The sequence below is a fragment of the Bombina bombina genome, chromosome 3 (assembly GCF_027579735.1).
Source record: "Bombina bombina isolate aBomBom1 chromosome 3, aBomBom1.pri, whole genome shotgun sequence".
In the NCBI taxonomy this organism is placed as follows: Eukaryota; Metazoa; Chordata; class Amphibia; order Anura; family Bombinatoridae; genus Bombina; species Bombina bombina.
Genome location: NC_069501.1, coordinates 351,832,702 through 351,859,368, shown reverse-complemented (window position 1 = coordinate 351,859,368; position 26,667 = coordinate 351,832,702). Strand labels below are relative to the sequence as shown.

At 37.9% G+C, this 26,667-nt stretch overlaps 1 protein-coding gene across 3 annotated transcripts in view; it reads right to left on the bottom strand.

Moving 5' to 3' along the window:
* SYTL5 (synaptotagmin like 5) overlaps positions 1 to 26,667 on the bottom strand; it is a 407,166-nt gene that overhangs the window by 325,425 nt on the left and 55,074 nt on the right. For all 3 annotated transcript variants that reach the window (XM_053706464.1, XM_053706465.1, XM_053706466.1), the window contains exon 3: positions 9,000 to 9,221. In XM_053706464.1, the coding sequence (XP_053562439.1) occupies positions 9,000 to 9,221 (222 nt within the window). The remainder of the gene's footprint in view (positions 1 to 8,999; positions 9,222 to 26,667) is intronic.

Genomic DNA, 26,667 nt, shown 5'->3' with positions numbered 1-26,667 from the left:
ATAACGTGCGTAGTGTTGCAAGGGTGCAAGGCCCATAGGGAAAACTACAAAACAAATTAATACAACCCACAGAGAAAGTCCAGCATTCACAAGCTCTCAGCTAAGATTAAAAGCAAAAATGGAAGGTTTAGTTACCGCATTTGGCCAAATGGGACAAGCCCAGGTACCTCGTCAAGGTCCCTTCCAAACCTGGGTCCCTAAAACAGCCACACAATGCAAAACAGCCACACAATGCAAGCTCTCAATCCAACAAACTGGGAACAAGTGAAGGGTGCACAGGCTTATGTAATCACCCTAGACATATACAAAACATGGAAGGGGACTGCACTCTCAGACTGGACTGGGTACACATCCCATGACCCTGCAACATGCTCAGCCCTGGGTGCTCACTGGCACTCACTGGAAGCTGTGCTGTCCCCAGTGTCACAGGCAAATATCCCCAGACAGGCCTGGGTGCAAGGCCCATAGGGAAAACTACAAAACAAATTAATACAACCCACAGAGAAAGTCCAGCATTCACAAGCTCTCAGCTAAGATTAAAAGCAAAAATGGAAGGGTTAGTTACCGCATTTGGCCAAATGGGACAAGCCCAGGTACCTCGTTAAGGTCCCTTCCAAAACCTGGGTCCCTAAAACAGCCACACAATGCAAAACAGCCACACAATGCAAGCTCTCAATCCAACAAACTGGAAACATGTGAAGGGTGCACAGGCTTATGTAATCACCCTAGACATATACAAAACACGGAAGGGGACTGCACTCTCAGACTGGACTGGGTACACATCCCATGACCCTGCAACATGCTCAGCCCTGGGTGCTCACTGGCACTCACTGGAAGCTGTGCTGTCCCCAGTGTCACAGGCAGTTAACCCCAGACAGGCCTGGGTGCAAGGCCCATAGGGAAAACTACAAAACAAATTAATACAACCCACAGAGAAAGTCCAGCACCCACTTACAAGCTCTCAGCTAAGATTAAAAGCAAAAATGGAAGGGTTAGTTACCGCATTTGGCCAAATGGGACAAGCCCAGGTACCTCGTCAAGGTCCCTAAAACAGCCACACAATGCAAGCTCTCAATCCAACAAACTGGGAACAATAAACATATGAGCACCTGTTATATGCATATAAATCAAAACTAACGATAAATAAATAAATATATAATAATAGAAAAATAAAAAATAAAACTGATAAATATTAGATCAAGAAATATATTTTATACATAAAGAGAGGGCACAGTCCAATCCAATGAGACAAACAATGGGGGTGCGTGATGTTAGAGCAGAAAGTCCCACAAATTCAAAACACTCCGGTAGGTGAAGGGGATTCACACAAGCCCTTATGGTATTATACTCAAAAGAGCTACCCTCAATCAATATGAGGTAAGGATAGAGCGTGGGTCCTAGATAAAGCTTGCATATATACGATCCCTTATGCACTCTTCCGGTCCAAACCACTTGTCAGACTCAGGCAATATGTAAGAAATAGAATGCAATAATAATGTTTTTTATGTGAGTGTAAACTTCTTCCATTGTCCATGCAGTGTTGTTTGAGCTCAATAAATTGTGTCAAACGTTATAGCACTATTATTGCATTCTATTTCTTACATATTGCCTGAGTCTGACAAGTGGTTTGGACCGGAAGAACGCACTCTACTCGTAATCTAGCCCTTAAAATGTTTACATTTTGCAATTATAGATAAAAAAAATTTTAGCAACATTATTTCCTCTTCTTTCCCCCAACTATTTTGAAATATATTTATAAAAACACTAAATCTAGACGGTGGACAGCATGCTAAATGACTAAAATGAAATATAAAAATCAAAACAAAAAAAACATAATTTATGCTTACCTGATAAATTTATTTCTCTTGTAGTGTGTTCAGTCCACGGATCATCCATTACTTATGGAATATATTCTCTCCCTAACAGGAAATTGCAAGAGGATCACCCAGCAGAGCTGCTACATAGCTCCTCCCCTCACATGTCATATTCAGTCATTCGACCAAAACAAGACGAGAAAGGAGGAACCATAGGGTGCAGTGGTGACTGAAGTTTTAATTAAAATTTAGATCTGCCTTAAAAAGACAGGGCGGGCCGTGGACTGAACACACTACAAGAGAAATAAATTTATCAGGTAAGCATAAATTATGTTTTCTCTTGTTAAGTGTGTTCAGTCCACGGATCATCCATTACTTATGGGATACCAATACCAAAGCCAAGTACATGGATGATGGGAGGGACAAGGCAGGCACTTAAACGGAAGGAACCACTGCCTGTAGAACCTTTCTCCCAAAAACAGCCTCCGAAGAAGCAAAAGTGTCAAATTTGTAAAATTTCGAAAAAGTGTGAAGCGAAGACCAAGTCGCAGCCTTGCAAATCTGTTCAACAGAGGCCTCATTCTTAAAGGCCCAGGTGGAAGCCACAGCTCTAGTGGAATGAGCTGTAATTCTTTCAGGGGGCTGCTGTCCAGCAGTCTCATAGGCTAAACGTATTATGCTACGAAGCCAAAAGGAGAGAGAGGTTGCCGAAGCTTTTTGACCTCTCCTCTGTCCAGAGTAAACGACAAACAGGGAAGAAGTTTGACGAAAATCTTTAGTTGCCTGTAAATAGAATTTCAGGGCACGGACTACATCCAGATTATGCAAAAGTCGTTCCTTCCTTGAAGAAGGATTAGGACATAAAGAAGGAACAACAATCTCCTGATTGATATTCCTGTTAGAGACTACCTTAGGTAAAAACCCAGGTTTAGTACGCAGAACTACCTTGTCTGAATGGAAAATCAGATAAGGAGAATCACAGTGTAAGGCAGACGATTCCGAGACTCTTTGAGCCGAGGAAATAGCCATCAAAAATAGAACTTTCCAAGACAAAAGTTTAATATCAACGGAATGAAGGGGTTCAAACGGAACTCCTTGAAGAACTTTAAGAACCAAGTTTAAGCTCCACGGAGGAGCAACAGTTTTAAACACAGGCTTAATCCTAGCTAAAGCTTGACAAAATGCCTGGACGTCTGGAACTTCTGCCAGACGCTTGTGCAAAAGAATAGACAGAGCAGAAATCTGTCCCTTTAAAGAACTAGCTGATAAGCCTTTTTCCAAGCCCTCTTGGAGAAAAGACAATATCCTCGGAATCCTAACCTTACTCCATGAGTAACTCTTGGATTCGCACCAATACAGGTATTTACGCCATATCTTATGGTAGATTTTTCTGGTAACAGGCTTTCGTGCCTGTATCAAGGTATCAATAACTGACTCGGAGAAGCCACGCTTTGATAGGATCAAGCGTTCAATCTCCACGCAGTCAGTCTCAGAGAAATTAGACTTGGATGATTGAAAGGACCTTGTATTAGAAGGTCTTTCCTCAAAGGTAGAGTCCATGGAGGACAGGACGACATGACCACTAGGTCTGCATACCAGGTACTGCGTGGCCACGCAGGCGCTATCAGAATCACTGATGCTCTCTCCTGTTTGATCTTGGCAATCAGTCGAGGGAGCATAGGAAACGGTGGAAACACATAAGCCATGTTGAAAAACCAAGGAGCTGCTAGAGCATCTATCAGCTTCGCTCCCGGATCCCTGGACCTCGAACCGTAAAGAGGAAGTTTGGCATTCTGGCGAGACACCATGAGGTCCAGATCTGGTTTGCCCCAACGATGAACCAGTTGAGCAAATACCTCCGGATGGAGTTCCCACTCTCCCGGATGAAAAGTCTGACGACTTAGAAAGTCCGCCTCCCAGTTCTCCACTCCTGGGATGTGGATCGCTGACAAGTGGCAAGAGTGAGACTCTGCCCAGCGAATTATCTTTGAGACTTCCAACATCGCTAGGGAGCTCCTGGTTCCCCCTTGATGGTTGATGTAAGCCACAGTCGTGATGTTGTCCAACTGAAATCTGATGAACCTCAGTGTTGCTAGCTGAGGCCAAGCTAGAAGAGCGTTGAATATTGCCCTTAGCTCCAGGATATTTATTGGGAGGAGTTTCTCCTCCTGAGTCCAGGATCCCTGAGCCTTCAGGGAATTCCAGACTGCGCCCCAGCCTAGGAGGCTGGCATCTGTTGTTACAATCGTCCAATCTGGCCTGCGAAAGGTCATGCCCCTTGACAGGTTGACCCGAGATAACCACCAGAGAAGAGAATCTCTGGTCTCTTGATCCAGATTTAGTAGAGGGGACAAATCTGAGTAATCCCCATTCCACTGACTTAGCATGCACAATTGCAGCGGTCTGAGATGCAGGCGCACAAATGGCACTATGTCCATTGCCGCTACCATTAAGCCGATTACTTCCATGCATTGAGCCACTGACGGGCGTGGAATGGAATGAAGGACCCGGCAAGCATTTAAGAGTTTTGATAACCTGGCCTCCGTCAGGTAAATTTTCATTTTTACAGAATCTATCAGAGTCCCTAGGAAGGAGACTCTTGTGAGTGGTGATAGAGAACTCTTTTCCACGTTCACCTTCCACCCATGCGACCTTAGAAATGCCAGAACTATCTCTGTATGAGACTTGGCAATCTGCAAGCTTGGCGCCTGTATCAGGATGTCGTCTAGATACAGAGCCACCGCTATGCCTCGCGGTCTTAGAACCGCCAAAAGAGAGCCCAGCACCTTTGTAAAGATTCTCGGGGCCGTAGCCAACCCGAAGGGAAGAGCTACAAACTGGTAATGCCTGTCTAGGAAGGCAAATCTTAGGAACCAATGATGATCTTTGTGAATCGGTATGTGAAGATAGGCATCTTTTAAATCCACCGTGGTCATGTACTGACCCTCTTGGATCATGGGTAGAATAGTCCGAATAGTTTACATTTTGAATGATGGAACTCTTAGGAATTTGTTTAAAATCTTTAGGTCCAATATTGGCCTGAAGGTACCCTCTTTCTTGGGAACCACAAATAGATTTGAGTAAAATCCCTGTCCTTGTTCCGTCCGCGGAACTGGGTGGATCACTCCCATTACTAGGAGGTCTTGTACGCAACATAGGAATGCCTCTTTCTTTATTTGGTTTTCTGATAACCTTGAAAGATGAAATCTCCCTAGAGGAGGAGAAGCCTTGAAGTCCAGAAGATATCCCTGAGATATGATCTCCAACGCCCAGGGATCCTGGGCATCTCTTGCCCACTCCTGGGCGAAGAGAGAAAGTCTGCCCCCCACTAGATCCGTTTCCGGATAGGGGGCCCTCCCTTCATGCTGTCTTAGGGGCAGTAGCAGGTTTTCTGGCCTGCTTGCCCTTGTTCCAGGCCTGGTTAGTTTTCCAGGCTTGTCTGTAGCGAGCAACGGTTCCTTCCTGTTTTGGGGCGGAGGAAGTTGACGTTGCTCCTGCCTTGAAGTTTCGAAAGGCACGAAAATTAGACTGTTTGGCCTTTGATTTGGCCTTGTCCTGAGGAAGGGTATGACCCTTACCTCCCGTAATGTCAGCGATAATTTCTTTCAAGCCGGGCCCGAATAAGGTTTGCCCTTTGAAAGGAATGTTAAGTAATTTAGATTTAGAAGTCACATCAGCTGACCAGGATTTAAGCCATAACGCTCTGCGCGCTTGAATGGCAAAACCGGAATTCTTAGCCGTTAGTTTAGTTAAATGTACAATGGCATCAGAAACAAATGCATTTGCTAGCTTAAGTGCTTTAAGCTTGTCCATAATTTCATCCAATGGGGCTGAGTGAATGGCCTCTTCTAGAGACTCAAACCAAAATGCCGCAGCAGCAGTGACAGGCGCAATGCATGCAAGGGGCTGTAAGATAAAACCTTGTTGAACAAACATTTTCTTAAGGTAGCCCTCCAATTTTTTATCCATTGGATCCGAAAAAGCATAACTATCTTCCACCGGGATAGTGGTACGCTTAGCTAAAGTAGAAACTGCTCCCTCCACCTTAGGGACCGTCTGCCATAAGTCCCGTGTAGTGGCGTCTATTGGAAACATTTTTCTAAATATAGGAGGAGGGGAAAAGGGCACACCAGGTCTATCCCACTCCTTGCTAATAATTTCTGTAAGCCTTTTAGGAATAGGAAAAACGTCGGTACACACCGGTACTGCATAGTATCTATCCAGCCTACATAACTTCTCTGGAATCGCAACTGTGTTACAGTCGTTCAGAGCCGCTAAAACCTCCTCTAGCAATACACGGAGGTTCTCAAGCTTAAATTTAAAATTAGAGATCTCTGAATCCGGTTTCCCTGGATCAGATCCGTCACCTACAGAATGAAGCTCTCCGTCCTCATGTTCTGCAAACTGTGACGCAGTATCGGACATGGCTCTCGAAACACCAGCGCGCTCTATTCTTACCCCAGAGCGGTCGCGCTTGCCTCTTAATTCTGGCAATTTAGATAATACTTCTGTCAGGGTATTATTCATAATATTAGCCATGTCTTGTAATGTGATTTGTATGGCCGTCCCTGATGCACTTGGCGCCACAATATCACGCGCCTCCTGGGCGGGAGGCGAAGGTACTGACACGTGAGGAGAGTTAGTCGGCATAACTTCCCCCTCGTTGTCTGGTGATAACTCCTTTATAAATAAAGACTGACCTTTATTATTTAAAGTAAAATCAATACATTTGGTACACAAATTTCTGTGGGGCTCCACAGTGGCCTTTAAACATAGTGAACAAACAGGTTCATCTGTGTCAGACATGTTTAAACAGACTAGCAATAAGACTAGCAGAGTTGGAAAACACTGTAAATAATTTTACAAGCAATAAAGAAAAATGACACTGTGCCTTTAAGAAGCACAGAAAACTGTCACAGTTGAAATAACAATGAACCAAATCAGTTATGGCAATTACATTTTTACAGTAAACGTATTAAGTTAGCAGAGCATTGCACCCACTTGCAAATGGATGATTAACCCCCTACAAACCAAACGGTTTTTATATGCAAAAAACAAACAAAAAACGTTTATTAAATACAGTCAACCACTGTCACAGGTCTGCTGTGACTGATTACCTCCCTCAAAATGACTTTTGAAGTCCCGTAAGCTGTCTGGAGACGATCCGTGTCAAGCAGAATGAATTAAGGAAGACAGAGCCTAAATTTTTGCTGCGTCAAAAGAGCGCTAAAATAGGCCCCTCCTACTCAATATAATAATATTGGGAGTTTCAGTTAACGGTTTCTATGCATAAATAATATCAGCCATGTGGAAAAATGTTATGCCCCAACAAGTTTATCACCAAAGTATCTCACAAAACGATTAAAACATGCCAGCAAAATCGTTTTAAACATCCCTTTCTTAAGGAAAATGTATCTCTATAGAAAAGCCTGACAGTCATCCTACTGCATTAAAGGCTTAAAACATCACTTCAGTATTAATAGCATTTTCTCAGTCAAATTCCATTACTTAGAAAATTACTTTACTGTATATATGTAAAACAGCCTGTTAACAGTCGCTCTCACTGTATTAAAGGCTCTTACTTACATTACATCGGTATCAGCAGTATTTTCTTAGTCAATTCCATTCCTTAGAAAAATAATCTACTGCACATACCTTGTTTGCAGGGTTTCCCGCACGCCATTCCCTTCTGAAAGTTATCTCACTCCTCAGAATATGCGAGAACAGCCAGTGGATCTTAGTTACTGCCGCTAAGCTCATAGAAAAACGCAGGCAGATTCTTCTTCCAAATACTGCCTGAGAATAAACAACACACTCCGGTGTCATTTTAAAATAACAAACTTTTGATTGAAGAATAAACTAAGTATAAAAAACACCACAGCCCTCTCACAACTTCCTATCTGTTAAGTTGCAAGAGAATGACTGAATATGACATGTGAGGGGAGGAGCTATGTAGCAGCTCTGCTGGGTGATCCTCTTGCAATTTCCTGTTAGGGAGAGAATATATTCCATAAGTAATGGATGATCCATGGACTGAACACACTTAACAAGAGAAAAGGGAATTGAAATTCTAAAATGTTCTGTCATTCAAATGGAAGAGCAGCATTTAAATTTGCCTAATTTTTATTTTTGCACAAACATTTTTAAAAAGTATTTTTTATATATATTTAAATTGCAACTAGTTCATCTTATTGGCTGCTAAGCACTAATTACAAATGCTCATTGGCTGATAAGTATTTCCTGTTCATCCTCACTGGTTTAAATGTACTTTTTGTTTGTAAGTCTGACAGAGCAAACCATTTAAAAAAAGTTTCCAATTCATTTTTGTTATTGAATGTGCTTTGTTGCCATGGTATTATTTGTTGAAGAGATATCTAGGTAGGCGTCTGGAACACTTCATGGCAGGAAATAGTGTTGATAGTGTTGACTTCTAGTGCTCTTGCAAAAGGATAACATTCTTGCAAAATTGCTGCCATAAAGTGCTCCAGCAATGGTCAGGCTTCTAAGCTTATGTCCCTGCTTTTCAACAAAATATACTAAGAGAAAAAAGAAAAATTATTAATAGAAGTAAATTAGAAAGTTGTTTAATTCTTTGCTCTCTTTGAAACTTGAAAGAGAAAGAACACAAGTTTCATATCCCTTTAATGATCCTAGCTTCAGTAGGGAGTACTTATGAGCCAATAAGCATTAGTATAAAATGCACAACTGATACAGGTGTAAGGAATAACTTCATATTTTTTTCAGCCAAAATATGCTGGCATGATTGAAAGCTGCTTTTTTTATAAGGCAAAACATTTTTGCCTACACTTTCCCTTTAACCTCTTAACCACCGCCAATATACTCTGTACAACGGCTGTCCTTTTGAAATGAGGGGGTTAAATAATTTGTCTCTCTACAACAGCGTCAGGACCACATTATAACCCAATGTGTCCAGAAGTGAGACGTTGTAATAATGCATTTTGCTGCCTTAGGCAAGACCTTTGCTATTACAGAGCCAAAAACGCCTTAGGCACATTCAACGTAAGGGTGCGTCTGTGTCATTAAGGGGTTAATGTATATAAATAAATAATTTCTTAGTAATACCTTCATTTTATTACTTTATAAATTATATATAGATCAAAACGACATATATTGAGATCATAAAATAATATAATTAAAAAAAACTTTGAGAAACACAGTACTTACGCAATTTTTGCGCACACAGCACACTTCCAGTTCCCTCCTTTAACAATAACTCGACATGTGTTACAGACTCGTAGCTGGCATACTTGGCACAGCTCTCCTCGGTTAAAGATCAATCCCAAACTCTTCTGGCAACGAACACAAACCTTGGGGTTGTTTGGTTGACGTAAACGAAAGCGATTGCCCCCTTTTCTTTTGATCTCCAGAAGTTCATTTTTTAATTTCCTAGGGGAAAGAGAATCATTTTTATTTTACACAAGCTGAGCTTACAGTTTTATGCTGTTCATGTTTAAAATGTGCATCTAGTTTTGTAATGGCATCTACCAGAAAACTGTATTGCTTGATTGCTTCTACATATTCTTAAAGGATTAAATACAAAATATTTGTGTAATTAAAGGGACACTAAACCCAATTTTTTTCTTTCATGATTCAGATAGAGCATGAGATTTTAAGAACCATTCTAATTTACTCCTATTATCAATTTTTCTTTGTTCTCATGCTATCTTGTTTTGAAAAAGCAGTACTGTAAGCTTTAGAGCCAGACCATTTTTTGTTCAGCACCTGGGTAGCACTTGCTGATTTGTGGCTAAATGTAGCAAACCAATCAGCAAGCTCTACCAAGGTGCTGAACTAAAAATGGGCCGGCTCCTAACCTTTTATTACTGCTTTTTCAAATCAAGGTAACATGAGAACAAAGAAAAATTGATAATATGAGTAAATTAGAAACTTGCTTAAAATTGCATGCTCTATCTGAATCATGAAATAAAAAAATGTAGGGTTAGTATCCCTTTAATATATTGCAGAAATAAAATCAGGCGAAACTGCAACTCAAAAATTCCAGAATTCAAAGAGATTTGTACCTGTTGCAGTCACAGCCAAAGTTGTGAGATCAGCTCCATTATAAATCAATGATGCAGCATCCATCTCACAACCCTTCACTTATCCCCACATAGAACAAACTACCCTAGGATAATAACATCGCACAAATGCTGTAAATACAAAAAAAAAACCTGAAAAAAAAAAGAGATATGAGCCAACCTCATCAGCTTAGCAATAGTGACATATGATGATCACGAGACAACATACTTCACAAGGGCAATACATTTTTTATAAATTCTGCATGCTTGACCACAGTTTTTTTTACAAATACCAATCACACCACCCGGATGCCGCAAAACCCCAAAGGCCAGCCCCCCAACCTGTATATGAGGTTATTGAGACACGTCTATCAAGCCAGACTATTTTGTTTCCAAAGTTTTGAGGTTGTAATTACTGTTTCTCTGTTTAAAGTTGTAGTTTTTGTAATAATAATTAGCAAGTTCTCCTTTCCTGTGCAAGTTTTCATGTTTAGGATACTTAAAGGGACATTAAACCCACATTTTTTCTTTCATGATTTAGAAAAAGCATGCAATTTTAAACAACTTTCTAATTTACTTCTATTATCTAATTTGCTTCATTCTCTTGATATACTTTGCTGAAAAGCATATCTAGATAGGCTCAGTAGCTGCTGATTGGTTGTTGTACATAGATGCCTCATGTGATTGGCTCACCCATGTGCATTGTTATTTTTTCAACAAAGGATATCTAAAGATTAAAGCAAATTAGATAATAGAAGTAAATTGGAATGTTGTTTAAAAATGTATTCTCTACTTGAATCATGAAATAAAATTTTGGGGTTTAGTGTCCCTTTAAAGACTACATAATTTAATCACAGGGGCAAAAGGCTAAAAAAAAAAAAAAAGATGACATGTTGCTTAATGAATTTTGAACATGATCTCAAATTTACAACAAAGACACTTGGCAGTCTCACACTTTTTTATGAATCTACCTCAATAACTAGCACTTTTTCTGCCATGTAATTAAAATTGTAAGTTTTAACCATCTTTATGATTGTAATAAACACGCAATTTATTCAATAAAACACACAGTATACTACTGTGTATAGTGGAGTTATTATTTGTATATATATATGGTAACATAATAATTAATGTCAAAATAATGATATACTTAGGTTAAACTATTAGAAGCGGAAACTTGATAATAGGTAGATATGAAACAAAATAATTTTGTCAGTGATATTACACAATTTAATAAAATTATTTTGTTAATGATTCACCACATATAATGAAATCACATATAAAGGAAACAAGTTCACAATATATAGTATTCATGTTGCTTGTTATTTATAGTCCAATTTGTTGTTTAAAGTCCAATTAACCATACACAGCAAATGCTCAAAACACATCAAACTGAAGGCAGTGAGGTGCAGTTATTCCTCTAGACATGAAGAAGCCCATGGGCCCGATGATTAATAGGGAAAATGAGACCTTTCATTTGAGAATTACATCAACTAGCCAACAGGAGGAGGCAAAGACACCCTACACCAGAGCTTTAAGTAACCCTCCTACTTCCCTTTCCCTCCCAGTGGTACATATAGCCATGGATAGTAATAAAGAAGTAAGAAAGATATTAGGTTAAAGAAGTACAAAACAAAACTGGCACCACCAGAAAGCAAAAAAGGGCAGGTTCATGGACTACCAAGAAAGAAAGGAATTTATCTGGTAAGAATACATTTTGTTAGTGGTGAGAGTCCACAAGACCTTACTCTTGGGAACCAATAACCAAGTTGTGAAGCCTACAAAAAATATTGGGTGGGGCAAAAGGCAAGGAAGGCACCTATTTACCAGGAACTACTGCCTGAAGGACTTTCCGTGAGGCAGGAGCCACAGAGGAGCACTGGACATTTACACTAGGTCGGTATAACAAGTTCTGCAGAGCCACGCTGGAGCTATGAGAATTGCCGAAACATTCTACTGTTTGAGACATGATACCACTCTGGGAAGAAGAACAACCAGAGGAAACAGATAAACTAGACAATACTGCCAAGGAGCATCTAAAGTGTCTATTAGTTTCACTTGAGGATCATTTGATCTCGACCCGTACCTTGAAAGCTTGTGATTTAGACAGGATGTCATGAGACCTATCTTTGGGGAATCCCAATAACTTATCAGCAGATAAAGTCTCCTGATTGAAAGACCATTCCCCTAGTGGAGTGTATGGTGGCTCAGAAAATCTGCTTCCCAGTTGTCCACTCCTAGAATGTGAATGGCTGAGATATTGCATTGATGTACCTCTTTCCAGGTCATAATGCAAGATACTTCCAGCATTGCAAGCAAACTGTGCATACCCATTTGATAATGTACGCCACTGTTGTTATGTTGTATGATTGAAAATAGAAAAATAGGACCAAGCGAAGCAGAGGCCACACCAGTAACGCATTGTAGATTGCTCTGAGTTCTAGGATAATGATAGGTAAGGTCACCTCCTGTGCCCTTCGAGGTCCCAAAATTGCTCCCCATCCAGACAAGCTGGCACCTGTGGTAATTATCTCCTATGTTGGAAAGTGGAACCCCATGCCCGAGACACTTAAATGGGAGACGTCCATCAAGAAAAAGTTTGTATGGTGGAAACTTCTTAGCACACTAACTGAGACAGGTTGGAGTGATCTTCATTCCACTATCCCAGCATGCAAAGCTGAAAAGGTCACAGATGAAACCTGGCAAATGGCATGGCATTTGACGCTGCCACCATGAGGCCTCTGACCTCCATTCACTGAGCCATCAAATGAAAAGTGAAAATTGAAGTTTCTGACATGCTGATTGAAGCTTGAACTTGTGTTGGTCTAGGAGAAATAGCTTCATAGCCACAGAACCTATGATAACTCCTAGAAAACACACTCTTGTGCGAGGTGTGAGAGAACTTTTGGTCATGTTTATCTTTCAGCCATGACTGCAAAGAAACCAGAGAAAATTCTTTGTGTGAGCAGTTGCTAAATGTAAAGATGCCTGAACCAATATATTGTCTAGGTAGGGGGCCACCACTACCCCCTTAAGAACGAATCACTGAAAGGAGAGCTCCCCGAACCTTTTTAAAAATTCTAGGAGCAGTAGGTAAACCAAATGGCAGAGATGTGAACTGGTAGTGCTTGTTTAGAAAGACAAAACATAGGAACTGAAGATGATCCCAATATATAGGGATGTGTAGATATGCATCCTTCAGGTGTACTGTGGACATGAATTGACCTTGAAGTACCAAGGGTAGAATAGATCTGAAAATCTCCATCTTGAAAGAAGGTACTCTTAAAGACTTCTTCAGAGTCTTTAGATCCAGGATGGGTCTGAACGTGCCCTACTTTTTTGGGTCAATGCATAGGTTTGAATAAAACCATTTTCCCTGATCTGCCAATGGGACTGGTAAAATAGCCCACATGTCTTCCAATTCCTATACACACTGATGAAAAGGAAACTCTTTTCTGGTCTTTTGGAGACAGGATAAACCTCCCAATTGGAGCATGAGATCTGAAGCCTATTCTGTATCCAGAGGAAACAATCTCCAGTATGCAATGATCCTGAACAGACTGAGCCCAAGCCTCCTGAAAAAGGCTTAGTCATGCCTTCATGTAGTCTTGGAGTGAGAAGAAGATTTATTGGGTTGCTTGGACCTGTTCCAAACTGGGTTTGGTCTCCAGGTAGGCTTAGACAACTCCTTTTTCTGGGTAGACGTGGATCTCTGGTTCTTGTTCTGGTAAAAAGAGCAAACATTGCCACTGTGTTTAACCCTTAGGCCTAGACTGCTTCTCCTAAGGCAAGAAAACTCCCTTGTCCCCCCTCACTGTTGAAATAATTGAGTCCAAACCAGGACCAAAGAGGTCCTTACCCTTAAATGCTAGAGATAACAGTCTAGATTTAGAGAGCATGTCTGCTGACCATGACTTAAGCAAAGAGCCCATCTAGATAGGACTGCAAGGCTGTATTCTTTGCATTAATGTGAATAACCTGGATAACCACATCACAAATGAAAAACTTGCTTTCTTTAAAAAATAAATAAAAAATAAATAAAAAATAATTGATACAAGATCATATAAGGAGTCACACCAGAATGCCGCAGCTCTTGCAGCAAAACTGAAACAACAGCTCCCATTTCCTAAGGTAACCCTCAAGCGTCCTGTCCATGGGGTCTTTAAATGAAGGACTGTCTTCCAGAGGGATAGAAGTACTTTTGGATAAGTTAGATATGGTACCATCTACCTTGGAAATAGTGCCCCATAGATCTAAATTGGCCTCAGGGACAGTTAAAGTTTCTTAAACATAGGAGAAGGAGTGAAGGGAACTCCTAGTTTATCCCATTCCATTGAAATTATCTCAGAAACCAATGATGGGACAGGAAAAGTTTAAGGTGCCTTAAATTTGGATCTGAAAATGATATCTACTAGTTTGTCCTCAACTGGCTCAGATTCCTGAATTCCTAAGGTTCTTAGAACCTTCTTAAGTAGGGATTGTAGATGATCCATCTTAAATTGGAAAGGAATTATCCTCAGATTTCTTTACTTATTCTGAGGAAAATTCATCTGTAGATAACTCACTCTCTGAACCAGAAGATGAAGTGTCAAAGTCAGAATCCTGTTACACATGCACCTATAAGTAGATTTGAACGTTCAACCACTTGTTTGTGAAGTAGATAAGATAACCACTAGGCCAAACTGGCTTGTGTTTTCACAATACATACTTGTTTTCAGGAATAGATACATCTGAAGGATCCCCCTCAGATGAATTAACATCAGTGGCTGCATTCCCAGGATGCTCCAAGATAGACAGTAGAAGTTACCTAAAGATTAGAGGAATAAAGTAAGGTAAACTGTCTTAAAGAACTCTATATAAGCCCTCTTGTTCCAATAAAATTCTTAATAAAATGTGCCCTTCAAGATATTGACTAATAAATCCTCGCTATATACTAGGTCAAAGTTGCCCAAAAATTAGGGAAATATGCGGTATAAGTACAAGTATATACTAGCTAATATACTTCCCTTGCTCCGGCATATGGTCTTACCCCACCTGAGGTCCACTGGAGATCTAGACAGTAAGCTGTGTACAAAGTGATGTGCCTTCTCATATACATTGGTAAAGAGTGAGGAAGAAGGGTGGGGAGCGCACCAAAACACACTCCTGTGGGCGGGAAAAAGTTAACTCCATCCTTGCCACAAGATGAGCAAGTGCACTAAGTCTCCACTCCAGCCTGCACCACCGCCATATACTCAGCGCACCAGAATGTCTTGTATGTGACCACAGAGCTGTGGTACCAGATATCTTGGGACCAGCTTCCACAGTGGTGATGAAGTTTAATAGTACTTAGTAAGTACTGTTGTGCATCCCTGTAGGAAGTAAAAAAAAAAACTTGGTTACCAACTATTAATTCCCACTCCACTGCTCTACTATGTTAAGGTCAGCTAAAATGCCTGCTTGTGACCAAAACTATATAGAGGAGAATTATATTACACTAGCAGTACTCTCCTGAACCCTCTCTTCCAGGAACTGTCCATTATAATGAATATCTCTTTGAATTTTCAGAGCACCTCTATCCTTGCCCTCTCCTTGACAAGGTAAAGAACTACTGGGGAAAGGGAAGTAGGAGGGATACTTAAAGCTCTGGTGTATTGTGTCTTTGCCTCCTCCTGGTGGCAAGGTGCTGTAATTCCCAAGTGTAAGGTCTCATGGACTCTCACCACCATTAGAAAGAATACAGGTCTAGCCTTGCAGTATATGTCCAATTATCAAAGAAAATTGACTGTCCCTTCGAGTGGAAATAATGAGAGCTTTCTGATATGTAAAAGTTCTTAGTGGAAGATGAAATACATAGGAAGACACTGCCGTATGTTTAAACTTTAATATTACACCTAATACAAATCAAAACACATTTTCAGTGCACTGTACATTACATTTGCTGTTATTTTCATATGCACAGGTTTTCCTTTTCAGAGTAATTAGTGTTTTGAGTATTTTGAAAAAAACTCGCCACCTTTTAAGTTGTAAGAAAAAACTGTGAGGTCTGTAAGGTGGAAATGTTAGATAATTATGCTGGGATTTGAGAGATAATTTCATACACGCCTATGATAAAGCAACAATTATGATTTCTGTTTTGTACTTATAAGTACTTTTTGCACATCTAGTGTACTTAAATTCAAATTACAATTTTCATTGTGCACTTTTGTAATGTATGCATCTCCTCCCCATACACAGTATACTTCTGTTAAAGAGACACCCTGTTTTAAAGGGACACTGAACCCAAGTTTTATCTTTCATGATTCAGATAGAGCATGCAATTTTAAGCAACTTTCTAATTTACTCCTATTATCAATTTTTCTTTATTCCCCTGCTATATTTATGTAAAAAGCAAGAAAGTAAGTTTAGAAACCAGACCATTTTTGTTCACAACCTGGGTTGTCCTTACTGATTGCTGGATAAATGCTGCCAATTTCCTGAAGCAAAAATTGGCTGTCTCCTTATCTTAGATGCCTTCTTTTTCAAATAAAGATAGCAAGAGAACAAAGAAAAAATGATAATAGGAGTAAATTAGAATGTTGCTTAAAATTGCATGCTCTATCTGAATCACAAAAGAAAAAATTTGGGTTCAGTGTCCCTTTAAGGGCAAAAAGTGACTTTAGGTCATTTCACCACGGAAAGTACTGGCCAAAATTCTTTAATAATCTCAACAGCCAAGAAAGCTTTAGATCATCATCAGGCCTCATGTTGGTTTGCCCCTTTTTACTCTTAGGATGTCTGCACCCAGAGTCATTTTACATTAACATAAACAAGAGACACACTCTACTGACAAAAAAAATGAATGAGCAACAATCTGAAAAAAGTCAGCTCCTTTCTTCATGTTAGTATTGATAAATTATGATTTGCAATTCAACCAACTATTGAAGCAAATAATGAAAATTAAGATCTATGGATAGAAAATGTTACAACTACTCTCGAGACATGAAGGCAAGTTTTATAGTAGATTAGTTTTGATAATGTATTGATTTCTGACCGAAATTGCTACTTTATGAGGAATAGCCTAGTCTTGTTTTTTGACATATAACATAGCTAAGACACAGTGTAGTGTATTGTTTTTCAAACCAACGTCTAATTGATTTTTAGGAAAATAATATTTGCCAAGTAAAATAGATTATCAGAAGATAGCTTGTGCCAGGTCCCATTGTTTTCTTAATATTAAGGATTAAATGTTCTGCAGCTGCCCAATATCTACTGGTATGTAATTATATATAGTAGTCAGTTAATTGTTGTGCATTTTGTTTCAGGGTTATCTGACATTTATTTTGTTTGTACAGAGATTAATTGACCTCATAGATTAATTCCAGGTGTCATATAATAACAGCATACAAAATGATTAAATTAAATTAACTGAAAGAAATTAATAATGCATTATGGAGCGATATGAATAATATTATACAAAGGCAGTAAATACGTGCATAATTAAAGAGGGACATTAAATATGTTGAATTTGCCATAATAAAACGTTTAAGTGAAAAAAAAAACACTTTGCAATATACATTTATATATTTTGTTCCCTTTTCCTATAATTAAAAGAGACAGTCTACTCCAGAATTTTTATTGTTTAAATCCCTTTATTGCCCTTTCTCCAATTTTGCATAACCAACATGTTTATATGAATATACTTTTTACCTCTGAAATTACCTTGTATCTAAGGCTCTGTACACTGCCACTTATCTCAGTTCTTTTGAGAGACTTGCATTTTAGCCAATCAGGAGTGAGCAAAATGTTATCTATTTGGCACACATGAACTAGCGCTGTCTAGCTGTGAAAAACAGTCAAAATGCACTGAGGTAAGAGGCAGCCTTCAAGGGCTTAGAAATTAGCATACAAGCCTACCTATGTTTAGCTTTCAACAAAGAATACCAAGAGAACAAAGCAAATTTGCTGATAAAAGTAAATTGTAAAATGTATACTAATTATTAAGGAACCCCTACTTTGATGTTTGGGGGTCCTGCATCATGCAGATGTCAGTGGTTAATGCTTCTACTATACTGAGTGAAGACATATAGGGCTAGATTAAATTACGGTGCAACCGCAAACAGGCAAATTTGTCAGTTTGTGTGCGATAATTAATCAGCCATTACAAGTGGCTGGTTATTGCTACTAAAAGCTTGCTTATAAAATTAACCAGAGATCAGATCTCTGGTTACTTTTATAAATATGTCCCAAAAGCCCCCCCAAATACTGTCTAGTGTATTTTCTTCAAAAATAAATATAGCAGCATCTTTATATTTAATAGTTATAGTATTATCGATAGTATTTTTGGGCTAAAGTTGGCGGGAGTTGGGGTGTTAGAAAAAAAAAAAACCGCACTGAAAAGTGCCTTTATATTGCGGTCTATGGGAATGATGTGTTCCCAGTAAATATATAAGTATATGCTTATATACATATATGCTTATATACATATATATATTTATGTGCACATATTAAGACATAAATATATATGTATAGCGGCATATATAGGAGCCTATGGAAGCACGCTCTTGCGAGAACAATGCTTGCCAGCAATGCGAACGCGAGCTCACCTTCGCATTGCTGAAAATGTGTAATACCTGCGCACATTAAGGTGCTGATATTACACAGTGGAACGCAAATATCACTTTCACCACTTGTAATCTGGCCCATAATGTACTGCATTTAACATAATGATTTTCTAGATATTCTAAATTAAATACATAAAAAAAAGTTTTGTATTAAAAATAGACATTTTATAGAATGCTTAAAGAGCAAAAACACTGAATTATAAAAGATGAGCATATGCGATTTAAAAACAGATAAATGGAACATGAGGAGTGCCAGACTGTACATAAATTAAACATTAAATCCACAATATGTTGCTGTTAAGTGGATGAACAAATTGTTATTTCACTTTCAAATGTGCCTTTTTATTCCATGCAGCAGTGAGCTATGTTTATGTTCCTTGTACAAACATTGCCCTTAGTATATATCTGTATAAATCTTTATTTGGTCATTGAAAATCCTTTGTTCAAATGCACAACATTTAGCTAATTCTTTCCACTCACCCAGAACACATTTACCTTAGATAATTGTCTATTGCTACCTTCTATAATTTTGGAATAACTGGTAGCTACATGTGGCTAAAATGCTGCTATTTCTTTATATTAAACATAATTATTATCAATATGGTGATAGGAAGTTACCAAATGGTATTGGGTTAAAGGGACAGTGTACAATATAATTTTTATTGTTTTAACCCCTTAGTGACCAGACCATTTTTCAATTTTCTTAGCCTTAAAAAGACAGTAAACACCAGATGTTTTGTTGTTTAAAAAGATAGATAATTCCTTTCTTACCCATTCCCCAGTTTTGCATAACTAACACAGTTATAATAATACACATTTTACCTCTGTGATTACCTTGTATCTAAGCCTCTGCAGACTGCCCCCTTATTTCAGTTCTTTGGACAGACTTGCAATTTAGCCAATCAGTGCTCACTTCTCGGTACATTCCTGTGCGTGAGCTCAATGTTACCTATATGAAACACATTAACTAATGCCCTCTAGTGGTCAAAATTCATTCAAATTAGAGGCGACCTTCAAGGTCTAAGAAATTAGCATATGAACCGCCTAGGTTTAGCTTTCAACTAAGAATACCAAAAGAACAAAGAAAAAATGGTGATAAAAGTATATTGGAAAATTGTTTAACATGACATGCCCTATTTGAATCATGAAAGTTTTTTTTGGACTTGACTGTCCCTTTAAGAACCAGGGCTATTTTTTAAATTTCTGAGGTGTTTGTATTTAACTGTAAATTTCCTCTTACTCATTTACTGTACCCACACATATTATATACCATTTTTCTCGCCATTAAATGGACTTTCTAAAGATACCATTATTGTTATCACATCATATCACTTACTATAAACAAAATTATAAAATATTATGATTTTTTTTTAAAAAACACACTTTTTCTAAATTTGACCACCAAAATCTGTTACACATCTACAACCGCCAAAAAACACCTTGACTTTAGTCCTGACTTTAGAAATACCCAATGTTTACATGTTCTTTGCTTTTTTTGCAAGTTATAGGGCAATAATTACAAGTAGCACTTTGCTATTTCCAAACCATTTTTTTTTCAAAATTAGCAATACTTACATTGTAACACTGATATATGTCAGGAATTCCTGTATAACCATTCACATGTATATACTTTTTTTAGTAGACAACCCATTTTGGTATATTTTATGCCATCATTTCACCTCCAAATGCGATCAAATAAAAAAAAAAAAGTTAACATTTTCACAAACTTTAGGTTTCTCACTAAAATTATTTACAAACAACATGTGCAATTATGGCACAAATGGTTGTAAATGCTTCTCTGAGATCCGCTTTGTTCAGAAATAGCAGACATATATGGCTTTGGCAATGTGTTTTGGTAATTAGAAGGCCGCTAAATGCTGCTGTGCACCACACTTGCCAGTACTAAAATAAAAGGATTTTTTTTATTTTATATATATATATATATATATATATATATATATATATATATATATATATATATATATATATATATATATATATATATATATTCTGCAGTGTAGCCCCCAACCTCCCAAACAGCTCTCTAAACCTCTCCCTCCACCTATTTGCCGCCATCTTGTGTTCTGGCAGCTGTCTGCCAATACCCAATTTGCAAAAAAAACAATTTATAAGAAACTAAAAAACAAACAAAAAAACCTAACATTTTTTTGTAGTGTTGGTTCCCCCCTCAATACCCTCCCCATTTCAAATCCCTTTCCCAACACGTATCCTCTCCCTCTCCTTCCTTCCCTTTCACTAAACATTTGATGTAGTGTAGAGGCCCCACCCACTCCCGCCCCTCACGGTTGCTCCTGCCCCCTCACACCCGCTCCTTGACCTCTCATGACTGCAAACCGGAACTCCTCCAGCGATGGGCTGCCCACCGCATCCTTCATATCCCTCCCACGCCACCAACGATCGGCACCATGGCTTGCTGATGCAGAGACGTCCACAGAGTGGCCCTCTCTGCATTGGTTGTTTACCAGGGGCTATTGTAGGCTGCCTCAATATCGAGGCACCGCTGCAATACCCTGAAAGCGCCTGGAAGCGATCACGGTCGCTTCCAAAGCTTAAAACCCCTGCGGATGTGCCAGGCATGTCCTTGGTCATTGACAACTGTTTTTTGTAGGAAGTGCCTGGCACGTCCTCAGGCGTTAAGGGGTTAAAAGATAGATAATACGTTTATTACCCATTCCCCAGTTTTGCATACCCAACAGTTATATTAATATACTTTTTACCTCTGTGATTACCTTGTATCTAAACATCTTCTGACAGCCCCCTGATCACATGACTTTTTATTTATTATATATTGATTTTCATTTTAGTTTTTTTGTGCTAACTCTTAAATAACTCCACGGGCATGAACACAATGTTATCTATATGGCCCACATAAAAAGCAAACAAAAAAGTATGTGATAAGAGGTGTTCTTTTGTGGTTTAGAGACCGGTAGAAATTTAAAGGTTTAAATGTTATAAAGTATATTAATATAACAATGTTGGTTGTGCAAAGCTGGAGAATGGGAAGTAAAGGCATTATGTATCTTTTTAAACAATAACAATTTTAGTGTTGACTGTCCCTTTAAGTCATATTTTGCACAATGCTCGTATCTCCGATTGCTACTACATTTATGACTGATTGGAATTGTAATATATTATCTCAGTGTAAAACTCTAAATTAAAGTGAAGCTTTACAACAAGATAGCATACAGAAAAATGCCCCCAAAGTTTATTGTTTATATAAATAATATTTATTAGCACCAAATCCTGAGTATGAGTAAGGGAGTATAATAACAATGATTTATGGTAAATAAGAAATATAGAAACATAAATCAGATTAAACAAAACAAATATATACAGGAGCAGCGCAATGCTCCGAAGAGCTTACAATCTACATTACAATTATATACTCTGTGACGCGAGGGCTGCCTTGGGCGCTGCAAATTCTGTTTTAGTTCACCAAATAGAAGTCAAGCATACAAACTTAAATGCAGCCATTGACCAAGTTTACTTTAACTTCACCAAATGTTCTCTTATAAACTGTTAAATAAAAACAGACCACTCAAACTCACAGGCTTTGCTTATCAAGTCTGAAGCCTCCAAGGAAATCAATTAGAAAGAACACACATGCACTTTTATGTTCTACTAGAGGGCAGTCTATTTATTTGTTAAGATACAGATGTAGCAACACTCTATTTGGTAAGTCTACTTATATATAAATATTTAAGCTACACCGTATTTTTACGGACTGCTGTCCTAAATATATCAAAAATATTTTATATATTTAATAAGCTACAGGTATAGCAACACCCTATTTGGTCACACTTATTTTATATATATATTTAAGCTACACGTGTAGCTACACCCGTATTTGGCCCAATCTTATTTAAAATATTATATATATATATTTAACCGACAGGTATAGTGACAACCTTATTTGGATGGACTATTGTCCTAAATATATCCAAAATATATTATACAGTATATAATAAAGCTACAGGTGTAGCAACAATATTTATTTATATAATAAAGCTACAGAAGTAGCAACACTGTATTTAGCAAAACTGCTTTTATCTATATATAAATTAAGCTACAAGTGTAGAAACACCTTATTTTGATGAACTGAAAGTCCCTAAATATATTCAATAAATATATATGTAATCAAAGTAATAAGAGTAGACCCCTATTTAGACAGACTACTGTCCCTTAATATATTATATATATTTTTAATTATATAAATATTATATAATATAAATAAGCTACAGATGTAGCAACAACTATTTAAACTACAGTTGAAATATCAACCAATTTGTACAGACTACTCTCCTAAATATATTATATATTTTTTTATATTTTTAAATAAATAGTGTACCTTATAAATAAATAGTATACCTTATATATATATATATATATATATTATATATATAATATATATATATATTAATATATATATATATATATATATATATATATATAAAAAATATTTATATTATATAACTAAGCTACTTATGTAGCAACAAACTATTTGGACAAACTTTTTTTTAAGTACTATAGCTTTAAGAAAAGCTTTATGAAATTAATGCGAAGCGAGAGGCGTGAATTTCCTCAAAATGCAGTGTTTGATTGACACTAACGTATATGTCTATATCTATTAAGTATGCCCGTATAAATTATGTCAGCTATGTACATTATTATACATTATAACTTCTTATTATTTTAATGTCAGTGTCTACATCAGGGGTTCTCAAGCCAAGTAAAACACAAGGCCCGGGTAAATTTTAGCCGGAGCTGTCCAGGGCCCGGTAATCATTGGGAGTGGGTTGTAAAGTGTGGAGATATTATATATATATATATATATGTGTGTGTGTCAGTGGGTTAATTTTATACACACACACACATATATATCCCAATATCACACTGACACCAATGAATTATTATTTAATTAACCCACTGTACACCAATGTATTTTTTAAATATATATATATATATATATATATATATCCCACTGACACCAATGAATTATTATATAATTAACCCACTGTACAGAAGTGTAATAATATATATATATATATATATATATAACATTTCTGTACAGTGGGTTAATTATATAATAATTAATTGGTGTCAGTGGGATATAAATACATTATGGATCCCACTGACACCAAGGAGTTATTATATAATTAACCCACTGTACATCAATGTATTTTTTAAATATATATATATATATATATTATATATCCCACTGACACCAATTAATTATTATATAATCAACCCACTGTACAGAAATGTAAACTATATATATATATATATATATATATATATATATATATATATATATATATATATATATACACACACACACACATTGGTGTACAGTGGGTTAATTATATATATTCATTGGTGTCAGTTGGATATAAATATATATATATATAAATTGGTGTACAGTGGGTTAATTACATAACAATTCATTGGTGTCAGTGGGTTAATTATAATAAAAGATATTCATTGTTGTCAGTGGCCGCCCTAATTATGTTACATCATTGGTGTTAGTGGGCTTACTTAACCTGTGAGCCGATCTGGTTCTTCTCACGGAGACTCACGCTGTGTCACGCTCCCTGCCGCTACACAATGACAATGCACAAGCGGACATGCGCACTGTTGCTCTGACAGGCCCGTCCAGAATTTCAGAGATATGTAGAGTGGTGGGCCTGTCAAAGTGAGCGTCGGGTCCGGCCCACCAGTAGGGCCGTCGTGGCCTGGCAGTGGGACGTGGCCCGGCTGTTGAGAATCACGGGTCTACATTATTTATACAGTCACTATGTTTTGTAAATGTATAAATAATGTGTGGGCTTAGCCGACTAAAAACCGCAACTGAACTGCTTCAAAATAAAATTAAAACCCATAATTCCGCCATCAACCAAAAAACGCAAATAACAAAATTAATAACCCCTAAGCCAACAATCACCCATTTCGCAATCTACCTAATACAGTTATTAAACACTAAACCACTAACCCACCCACATTTCCACCATCCCCTCAAAACCGCAACTAATAATAAAATTATTAAGCCCTAATACGACAACCCCCACATTGCAATCTACCTAATATAATTATTAACCACTAAACCGCCAACTACAAAGATCGTAATCTTCTATTATAAAGTGATTAACCCTTAAACTGCCATTTAGATAACACACAAAAAAAACTAATTAACCTATAAAATACTAAACTGCCAAGCCCACACAAGGCAAAAAAATACTTTAAACAATTAACCTCTAACCCGCCAACACCCACCCATAACGCAAAGAATGAATCTAATATCTAACCCCCTAACCTAACACCCCATGAGGGGTAGTTATCAACGCGTCTACTTTACCTGCCTTCGCCGGTTCAATACGCCGGCCTAAGCTCGCCTACCATCGCTGCCGCAGACCTGAATACGTTCACCTAAGTTATCAATAAAGCTGTCAAAAAGCCGTGCACCAAGTACGGAGCGATGAGCAGCGGACTGTGATAGTTATCACTCATCCGATCTCGCTGCTCTTTGGCTTTTTGACAGCTTTATTGCTAGCCTATCACTAAGCATCCACACTAAACTACACTGTTCTACCCCCTATACCGGCGCCCCCGGAGCCCCCCGCAACTAAATTAAGTTATTAACCCCTAAACCACCGCTCCTAGACCCTGCCGCAACTCTTATAAATGTATTAATCCCTAAACCGCTGCTCCCGGACACCGCCGCCATCTACATTATACCTAGTAACCCCTATCCTGCCCCCAAATGAAAAAATGGATGTCAGGAGTCGCAGGTAAGTTCAATTCAATTTCTGCATTTATTCAGGTAAAAATGATCACAGAAAGGTAGAAACAGCCCTCCAGTTATTACAAGCTTACGCGTTTCGGCTACATGCCGTAATCATAGCTCATACATTCCCTTCTTACTCTGGGCTTTAAAAAAGGAGTAAAAACATGCTATTGGCTGAATGGCTGTAACTGGGTTAACTACTTCCTTCCCGGTAGAATGAACATTTGACACACAATCAAACTTATTAATAATAAGATGTTGTTTATTCTGTCTATTCTGTGACTAAACCAAATGTAAAGCTAATTTATTTAATGAACTAAGTAATGTTATATTGTGTAGATAATACTATCAGACATCAACTAAGAAAATAAAGTTGTGCACACTCACTGTATATTAAAATTACAGATTCCTAAATATTTCGATTTTTAAACTTGACTCTAGTCTATTTGTAGTGACTATACTATCTTATTACTTAATACTGTATTTTAATATTTCCATTGATTAGGAATATCACTCAAACTTATAGGCTGGCATTTTTATCCCTCATTTTTGTCTCACACTAAGGGTTACCCATGATGCTGATCCATATTAATATACAAATGCTGTAGTACAAGGAATGATTACTATTCTCTTTAAGAAACTACATTCCATTATGCCCACAGCCGACTCAGTTAAATGACTATGGTAACAATTCATCCTAGAGCCCTTAATTACCCTAATATAGCAATTTGTTAATACAGACAAAAATCACAATTTTTTATATTTGAAACTTTTTGAAATTATTATCTCAAATACTAAGACATACTATACTAAATCCAATGATTAATGAGGTCATAGGCTGAATTTAGGCCTGTTGGAAACCTTGTTTTCAATTTGAAAATACAAAATATCTCCTTTTTGGCAAGCACAGACTCTCTGTCACCCCCTCTTCGCCCCGCATCCACTGTCTCAATTATTGTCCATTTAAAATGAGTGTTGTCCTTATTATGGAACAATTTGAAATGTTGGACGAGGGGGGTGGTCAGGATGCCCGTCTTGATATCCAAAAGATGCTCCCTGATGCGAACTCGTGCCTCCCTTGTGGTCATGCCCACATATTGTAAATTGCATGCCACACAGCCTGCTACATAGATTACAAAAATGTTTCGGCAATTCATGCACTTGTTGTGTTTGTACTCAGTGTCTGTTACACTGCATCCGAATCCATTGCCTGTCAATAGGTGTTCACACGCTTTGCATGTAGAATTGTGACACCTAAAGACTCCCTTGCATCTAAGCCAAGAGCTCGTTTGTTCTCTCCGTCTACTTTTTAATTGTGTAGGTGCCAGTAGATTACCCATCGTAACTCCCTTTCTAAAGGAACATTTGCATCCCTTCTCTATCACACTGGCTAATGAATCATCCGCTGCTAATAATTTATAGTGTTTTCT